This window comes from Triplophysa rosa, linkage group LG10, assembly GCF_024868665.1.
Source record: "Triplophysa rosa linkage group LG10, Trosa_1v2, whole genome shotgun sequence".
NCBI classification, from domain to species: domain Eukaryota; kingdom Metazoa; phylum Chordata; class Actinopteri; order Cypriniformes; family Nemacheilidae; genus Triplophysa; species Triplophysa rosa.
In genome coordinates this window covers 11,262,310-11,271,743 of record NC_079899.1, presented here as the reverse complement: position 1 = coordinate 11,271,743, position 9,434 = coordinate 11,262,310, and the positions used below count along the sequence as shown (strand labels likewise).

Below are 9,434 nucleotides of genomic sequence, written 5' to 3'. Positions count from 1 at the left end.
TTGATTGTTTCATAAGATTTTTAAAAAGTCTTTTATTACAGTATATACCTTGTCAGATTCTCACATGGGAAATTGAGAAATAGAGATTATTGCAGGGAAAATATAAATCAAGTAGGCCTTTAGGAGCGGGGTAGTAAACATCAGGCCGCAGGACAAAACATTCTGGCTCTTTACACAACAAAGGAAATAAATCCTCTTCGTGGCTCAATAGCCCGGTGACTGACATGTGATGCAAAGAATGGACAGCAAGTGACAAGTCAGGCAGGTCGTCGCTTTCCTTCGCACAAGCAGAATGTCAGCACAATTGCCAAAATGCATTTCCCATTACCAGTTCAATAGCAAATCTTTTACTTTGATTCCCGAGAAGGCCTGATCTATTTGATAACAATAAATATCGGTGAGCATTTCTCTTGCCAAGTGTAGGGACACATCTGACAAAGCAGAGGATATTAAGGAAATAGCACTCACACAGTGCTTCCACAACACACCGGTGAGAGAAAAAAGCTTTGTTGTCGTGGTCCAATTTATTATTATTATCTAAGGTTGATAAAGCAGAATGGAATAGATGTGCAGGCTTCAAATCACCTTGGGTCGAAGACTTAAAGATTTGTTTAAGATTTCAAATACAAGCCAATCTCAATATAAAAAGAAGAAGAAAAACATGCAGTAGCTTTTATTTAGATGTCACGTATGTTATTTGCCCAGATTTTATGAATGATTTAGGAGCGCAGGGAATTGGAAATGACTTTCTTTTGTCACCAGTTCCCCACTACTGGACATGCTAGATATGATCCTACTCAATATCTCCCAAGCATTTCAAATGTCCATTTATTTAAAGAGAGGAAATGGAGGGAAATTTTAACGGGTCAGTAATTTCATTTCACTGCGTTCCAATGGCATTAGGCCGGACCAGATATTTCAGAGGAACACAAAATCAATGTGCACATTCTATAGGGAATCGCTCTCTGAATCCATTAGTAACTTTGGCCAGCAGGTCAGGTAAAGTAATAGCCAGATAAATGTTTTATTACTGATGGCCAGACTGACTTAATGGCCAAACTAAATACATACAGTACATCCATGCATGTCAAACACTTACGATTCCATCAAGATGATGTAATGCATTTATCTTTGATCTTCATTACCCTTGTACAAAGCTTGTTTGGGCTATTTGTGCACAGACAGAGACTAAAACTAAATGAATAAGGGTATCTTAAAGTGATATTTACTTTACTCCAAACCTTACCTTTCTGTGATTTGTTCAAGTTATGAGCTGTTTAAATAGTATAGCCAAAGCTGAACTATACAGCCACACACAAGCGATCAAAAAATGAATAGAGAACTATTTAACAAAATATCACTGACATGCTTATGCTATCACATTCAAACATGCATTGCAAACAAAAAGGTTGTATTTAAGGTGTAATAAAGATATTTATCAAATATGCATGCAGTTGATCTTTAATAAATGCATTAATGCAATTTGCACGCTTGAGAGTGCAGTAAGAGAAAGGTTGTAAAAGTAGTTTTGAGCACGCCGATGCTGTGGAAAGAGTAATTTGATTGTATATTGATTCTAAGAGCTTAAGGACAGCTTACATTTGAGTGTTTGTGTATTCTTGCTTAAAGTCCTCTAAGCTCCCTGATTGGTCACTAGCAAAAAGAGGGCAGTGTGTGAGTTGAGGGGGGTTTCAGGGGAGGAGCGGGGGGGTTGGCGGTTGGCTCACAGGCAGTTATTAGTGGCAGCTGGAGTGCTCATGCTGGGTCTCTCCTCTTCACTCCAACAGGCCACAAAATCTAACCAATCACAAGACACCGCTTTTAAGCAGCGCAAAATTTGATTTCTTAAAGGGGCCGCAGCTTTGACGTGAGATTGTTATGATTTAAACTGTTGGTTTTACTGGGTTCCAACCATTAAAATGTACAGTTTTAAAGAATGTCAGCAAAATATACCACATTGTTTAACCTAGAATTTTTCCATGGGTAGCTCATACATTACACTCATTTCATTGTATAAAACTCTGCTTTTCACAAATTGAGAAGAGATTTTATGGTGGTAAGTATTTGTTTATTAAAAGATGAGTCAAAGAGAGGTTCACATTTGGAATGTGAGGTTAGACTGCCCAGTACATAACCCTTTTCCCTGGCAAATAGTCCATCATATTCCAAACCTTGTATCAAAACATACTTCATAAGACCCACATAAAAATAAACAAAATATGTTTAAGTGCAAGAAATAAAAATACATGTTGATGGTTGTTGGTTTAATAATAGAAAAGGTGGCAGTCTCGAGTTGAAAATTAAACGTTTCATCATATGAAACAAGGATATGGAATGTACCTTTTTTTGCTTTCTTGCTTTTTTTTCAGCCAGACCACCGACATTCAATATTTGCCCATTATGGCACATTTTTAAAAGTGAGTAATTTTCAAATTGGTTGCAGCACATCAATTGAGCAACTTTGTGGGTGAGACAAGCATCACACTCTGTGCCCATACTCAGGTACTATCAGTTCCAGCTGATTTATTTATTTATCAACGATTTCAGCATCATGACAAATAATTATGTTGACAAACAAAAGTATGTCTGTCCATCATTTGCTACAAAAATGCAAAAAAAAAAAATGTAGATGGTCTGCATTTACAAGTAAATATATTGCACAAAAAATGAAGGGGAAACAGTATGTGCCATTAAAAAGAACAAAAAAAATCCAGTCTCACACCTGCGATTTGGGACCCATCCACATATCACGAGTATGATATACATAAACTCCTAACTTTACTATTTTACAGTACATATACAATCTTGAAACTAATACCAGCACTGAGGTATGCATCTCTCCCCCTCCCCAATGCCATATGTTCTACAAATACTCGACAAATTTGATCTACAGCTGTACAAAACCTAGTTTAAAATCACAAGGCATTTTTGATGCAAGTTTTAATTTCAACGTAATCCTTAAACCAGGACTCCCTTGCATGCTAAAACAAATGATAAAGGGAAGAAGTGCCTGAAACTCACTGAGTGCCCAGTAAGAACATTCCCTTTTAAACTGTACAAAAATATGCCTGAAAATAGTTTGCTTTGTTTTAAAAAGATGAGGTCTGTTATGTATCAAAATGCTTCCTCTATCACCTGCAACTCTGAACAGATTTAGGCTGCTTAAACTTCAAACCAGTAGGTAAACAGAAGAATCGGTTTCAAAAGAAAGATAAAAGGTTTAAAAAAAGTTCCGGCATTTATAAATGAGTAAATAACGTTTCAAAGTAACGTCCTGACGGTAATAGTTCACAGATTTGCTTCGAGTCAGTCCACACAGTCTTTACATTATCAACTCCCTGCAGTTAGAAAGAGGGTATAAGATGCATAGAAGTTCTCAGATTTTCCCTTTGTGGTCCGCTTTAGTTGAACAGTAATTGTAGACCTACAGAAAAAAATCCATAAAACCCTGTCATGCTGCCAGAAAAACGTCTGCAGACTTTTTTCTTTTTTTTTGCTACGGTACCAGCTTCATAAGCATCGAACTCCTCCAACCTCTCTCCGCCTCCTCCCAAAAGCCCCTATCGGCACATCACCAGAATGAGGCAGGGGTAAGAAACATGTACAGAATATAGCATTCCCCCTCTTTCGTATGTTATTACTCGGAACATTTCTTATTTAGTAAGTAAAAACCAAGTCAGAAAAGTTCGCTTCGAGCCAGTCCCCAGCGATCATCTCGCTGAGCTCGGGCGTGCAATAGTCTGGAAACTCAAAGTGGGAACCCAGACTTCCCTCGCTAAAAGACTCCAACTCCTTATCCACCAAAGAGAGGGAGAGATTTCCTGAATGTTGGTTGCCCAGCTCCGACCCTTGCGTGGAGGAGGCGAAGTTTACGCTGAAGTCAAAAAGCAAGTCGTCCGCGTCTTCGCTCGAGCTGGAAGACGTGGAAACGGACCTAGAGGATGCTGGTGAGACGGATGCGGGATACATTGTGCTCTGCTTGGTGATGTTTTTGAAGTTGTAAAAGAGTCTGCTGTTGGACGCGGCACTTCGGACATCGTCGTACATGCTGGTGCCTTCCGATTCTGTGGACGAGCTCAAAGTTGGGCTGGCGGGAACTTTTGCTACGTTGTAAGCTTGGATCTGGTCCTCCTCTTCCTCCTTCACCCTGACTCGAGAGTCCTCTTCGAAGTCGTCGTCGTCATCCGTGAATTCACTTTTAATAACAGTCTTTGAAACTTTAATGCTCTTGAACGCGTAATCGTCCGCGTAACTGTGAGACGATTTCTTACTAGTTTTCAGCTTTGAGCATTTCTTACCGGAGTTCTTGGACGTTTTGTTGCAGGACTTCTCCGGAGACGGGACTGATGGTTTGGATGATCCGTCCAGCTTTGGTTTCTTCTTGGGTCTGTATTTGTAGTCGGGATAATCAGCCATGTGTTTCAACCGCAGCCTTTCGGCTTCTCTGATAAAAGGTATCTTTTCACTGTCCTTTAACATTTTCCAGCGCTTTCCCAGGCGTTTGGAGATCTCGGCGTTATGCATGTCCGGCGACTGCTCCATAATCTTTCTCCGCTCGATTTTAGACCACACCATAAACGCATTCATCGGTCTCTTTATGTGTCCGGTGGCTGTCTTGCACCAGTCTGGGTTTATCGCTACCGGGCTGCAAGCCATGAATTCACTTTCGTCGGAGTCTGTCGCTTCTCTGGACATGCTGTCCGCTTCGCTGTTCTCCGTTTGCTGCACCATGGTTCCTGTTGGAACAGCTCCGTGCCACAGCAAAGCCGTTGCAGTGTTTGTCAGTCCACTGCCAAAAGTCTACTTGTCACCTGCGTGCGTCTGCTCTCTGCGCCTCTGAGGTTCACCCACTCTTTCCAGACTTAGAAGTCGCCTTCTTAACTACTTCTTGGCTTTTTCATGTAGGTGACATCATGCGTACTGCTCCAATCACATCCTCTCCACTCCGCCCTACAGACTTCACGCAGTGGGCGTTAACCCTTTGCGCGCTCCCGTCAGTCGCCAGAGCGCTGCTGTCGGTGCGTTTGCGCGACCGTCTGAACCCGTTCTGTGCCAGACAGACATATCGCTAGATAAACTAAAGTGGGGGTGCAAGTGTCAACACATAAACAAGCGAAACCAAAGAAATTGCTTTCAAATGTTTGCTGGAGCTTTATAATGCGAGACGATAGGGCATAATAATCGTATGTTATGAACACGTGTATACTGTAGATGGATGCTGTTTTCTCTCCTCCTTCACTGTCTCTTAATAAAATACTGAAGGTGGCGCTTGGACACTGTTCCTGTGTGCATAAATATCGAATGCAACAATACTTCATCTGTGATTTGTAGATTGTCAATAGCATTTAATTAAAACTGATGAAAAAGTTTCTTTAAAATAAAAAGAATCTTATTAAATCTGAAATCTCATTGCTTTACTGGTTATGGTAAAAAAAAAGCTATTTTACAAACACTGTGTGCGACATTTAGAAAAATTCACTCTCAAAGTCAACCAGCCAGGCTACTTGTTTAGAGCTCATTTAAATAGGTGAAATGAGATTGTTTAAAGTAGCTAAATCTTGCATAGTCTATGATCAATTTTCAAACTTCTCATAAAAAACTGCCCATTCTTACTTTTCTTCATTCAAAGCCAACATCTAGTGCAAAAGTCCTATACCCTCTCCCCACTGTGGTTAGCAGTCAGTAATGTTACTTGATACTCTGCATCTGCCAAAGCGTCCTGTTTCTGTCCCCTAGAGGGCAATCACTAGCCCTTCTGAGACCTTACATCACCCTCACCTCTGATGATGGAAGAAACTGCCCTGAGCAGTGATCACGTGACTAGTTGTGCCAAAAAAGGTTAGACTTGAGTAAGGCGAGCAATTTTGACAAGTGTAGAGCAGCACACTGTTCCCCAACATTTCCTCATTTCCAAAGCCAAGACAGACTCTCCCGCAATTGGACGAGGACAAATGTTGAATGAATGGGTTTCTATGGATTCGTCTGCTCTCTTGCTGTGGTTCAGTCTGTGTTACATCATCGTGCCTGTGATAAGCTCACAAACAGAGGTGAATCAGAGCTGTCTAATGATGTGCTGCTCATTAGCATAGCTCATTAAGGGCTGTGAATGAGGTGAGAGTGTCAGCCACTGCAGAGGTGTGAGTCATCCCGACAAAAGGGAGGGTCTCTGTGCGAGGAAATCTGAGACATCCCCTCTCACACACACGTACACACACAGACCTCACAGGTATCAAGAGAAATCTCAAGTCAACAACAAGACAAGCGTTGGTGGTCTATGGTTTTGCTGACTACAAGTTCATCTTATTAGGCCCTGATTCACACTGACTTAAAATTACGTCTAGACTAAATTGTCAAAAAATGTCATGAATGGAATGATTTCTGTAATTATACCTGATATTTGTTAATATGATAGTGTAGCACTATTCATCTTTGAAACATAATTTGTCCGTACAGATACGTGTAAGGCAATTACGTCTCAAAAAGCAGTCTTAAAGCAGTAATGGTTCATTTATTTAGCTATTTAAATATCAGTTTAATAGAATATATAAATGCAGTAATACAAAAAAAAGAACAGACAGGGGTTTAAAGTATTCAGACATCACATAAAATGAATGTGCATTACACAAAAATCATGATTACATTTATGCAACTGGTGTCAAAGGTATTTTTGAGTATGTGTGAAGCCAGGGCAAGTTGTCAGGGCAAGGGTCTGCCACATAGCGACGTAGATTTTATAATATTTATATATTAAACATTTTTTCTTAGGACAAGGGTAGTTTCCTTTGTGACAACTTACCCCATATAGTGTGACTGTTGGGGCATGTTGTCACAAAGTGTGAATCTATCTGTATCTTTTTCTCTCAGGAAATGTTCAATATTCAATGGCTTTTTCCAGCCAGGACTTTAAGGTACGTGCATAATTTGACTTTTAAATATAATTGTTTTATAACTTCACTAAACTAACAAATTCAAATATTTTGACTTAAGGTTGACTTAAGTGCCCAATGCTTTTTGGGGCCACTGAATAAAAAGATTCCACTCATAAAATATTCCCTCAGTTATCTAAACTCTTTGAAACAGCTGTTTCTATGCATGAGCACTGATGCATTGGATAAATACAAAGTCAGGCCGGGGGTTATCTGATGTTGAAGATGTACGCATCCATCTCCTCTGCATAGCCTCCAGACAGTTGGGCCTGCTTTGACTGCTATCTGACAGGCCAACAATGGCTAGGAAAGGGGGCTGTTATGGGGGTCTATACAAACGCAAATAAAGTTCTCACTTACAGTACATAACACATACCTGAATATTCTTGTATTCATTGAGCGGTCTTTGCATTAAAGCCACAATATGGAAGAATTTTGTTATGAAATATCCACAAATCTCTTGCACAGTGTGATATATTTCATGCAGTTGTGTACTTACATTATCCCAAATGTTCCCAAGAATGTGCAAATCCAGAGAAATTCCTATTTAAAATAATGGCCCGTCCCTTGTCTCCCTTGTATTTGTCGCATATCAGTGACTTTGGCCCAATCCCAATTCTATTTTCTACCCTTTCGCCTACCCCTCGCCCCTTCCCCTTGCCTCTTGAAACAAAGTGGCAAGGGGAAGGGCTACAAATTTTCCGCTAAGAAATGGGACACCACTACTACACTGTTATACGTCATCATATACGTCGTTGCTAGCTCGTCACGTCAGAGGACATGTGCCGATGCACCGGGTATATGACATAAAAATATATTTTCTAGTATCGTGCAATCAGTGCTGTCCGCTAGCAAACTTTAGCGATTTTTTTGCAAACGTTAAAAGAACATCACCGTAAATACTAACACAAGATTGAATGTAACATACATAAAAGGAAAAATTGTCATAAAAATCCTTATTAATGGCAAAAATTACTTACATTTATGGGTCTGCTTGCTCGAGTGAGCGGCCATGTTGGAAATTTCTCTTAGCCCTTCGTTTGAAGTGAGGTCCCGAAAAATCTTCGTTTGAAGGGCTATCTGGCCCTTCCCCTTACCCCTAGCCCTCCAACCAAAAGAGAATTGAGACACCACTACCCCTTCACGTGAACGCGCCAAACGGAGGGGTAGGGGCAAGTGTAGGGGTAAGGGGTAGAATTGGGATTGGGCCTTAATATCCGGTTCTCCGCACTACCCTCAGTTTCCGGTTGTAGAAACTACGGCAACACGCAAATGCAGAAGTGGTTATACAACATCTGGGACACAGCATCTGTTGGTCTGTTATTATGGATCATGATTACTCTTTGGCGAGTAAAGGAAACCCAAAAAAGTGTAAACGTATGCCAAATGAGACAAGCAGGCTTATGGACAAACAAAGAAATAAAACAAGGATTAATATCGGCGTGGCGTTTTCTAAATGGAGAGAGCTTCGAGACCAACTTAGACTAGACAGAGACTCCGCTCTGGCATGTGTTTTAATAGACAGGTAAGCACATTTTTTTTATTGTACACGAAATACCCATAAAAGGGCATTTTTATGCAAATAGTCTGATAGTCATCATATGTGCGTGCACCCTCTCAAGTGTTATGCTAAGACAAAACGAACACATCTGGACTGTGTTAATTTTATCTCAAGAGTTTTAGAAACATGCATGTTCTGCACTTCGATAAGGTGATTTTGCATTGAATAGAATGAATGCTATAGATTTAAATATACGTAAATTGTATACAAAACATATAATCACTCTAAGAGTCAAACATCTGCATGTTGAAAATATACTTTTAATGTACAAACACATTCATGTGGGAGAATAATGAGTTTCACAGGGAATGCAATTTACACTGCAAATCAAGTAATTGTACCAGAAAATCAAAAAATGAAAGTGAAAAGTTCTTAAAGCACACTTAGAAAACACTATTAAAGAAATATTTTAATGAACATCTCTGTTGAGATATGCATAATGGGCACCTTCCACAAAAAGGGAACACTTTTGTGTCCCATTTTGTTTTTAATGCATCGGGGAGACAAATCTTAGATATGCAAGTTAAACTATTAGCTACATTTAAAGGGACATTTCACCAAAAATAAAAATTCTGTCATTGTTTACTCAGTCTCAAGTATATAAGTGTCTAAATGATGTTTTATTAACAAAGTTCGGGAGGAGCACGTGCAAATAATTACGCAGCTGCCCATCATTAGCAATCACGCCACCCGTCCTACCAAATCAGAGTGAGCTCAATAAATAGTGAAATCACCTTACCTCGTCCACTCTACATTTTCGCAGTATCCAGCAAACATGTCAGAGAATGAGATCTACTCTAATGATGACTCCCCAGTCGCTCAGGGTTTGTCAGCAGCCGCTACCCAAAGCACCAGCACTGGCCAAGAAGCCACAGCCAAAACCATGGAGACACCACGAGGCCGCCAACTCTCTCGCACTGCCTGTTGCACCCCGAGACGACGAGGTA

The 9,434-nt window shown here is 40.2% G+C and overlaps 1 protein-coding gene across 1 annotated transcript; it reads right to left on the bottom strand.

The window, feature by feature from the left end:
* Positions 1-2,058: 2,058 nt before the first annotated feature.
* Positions 2,059-4,881, bottom strand: sox11a (SRY-box transcription factor 11a). The gene has a single exon (XM_057344774.1). It carries the CDS (start codon positions 4,729-4,731, stop codon positions 3,658-3,660), a length of 1,074 nt encoding a protein of 357 aa, XP_057200757.1. The 5' UTR covers positions 4,732-4,881; the 3' UTR covers positions 2,059-3,657.
* Positions 4,882-9,434: the final 4,553 nt, after the last annotated feature.

Coding starts and splice junctions, on each gene's coding strand:
- sox11a (XM_057344774.1), bottom strand. CDS start 4,731: ATGGTGCAGCAAACGGAGAACAGCGAAGCGGACAGCATGTCCAGAGAA.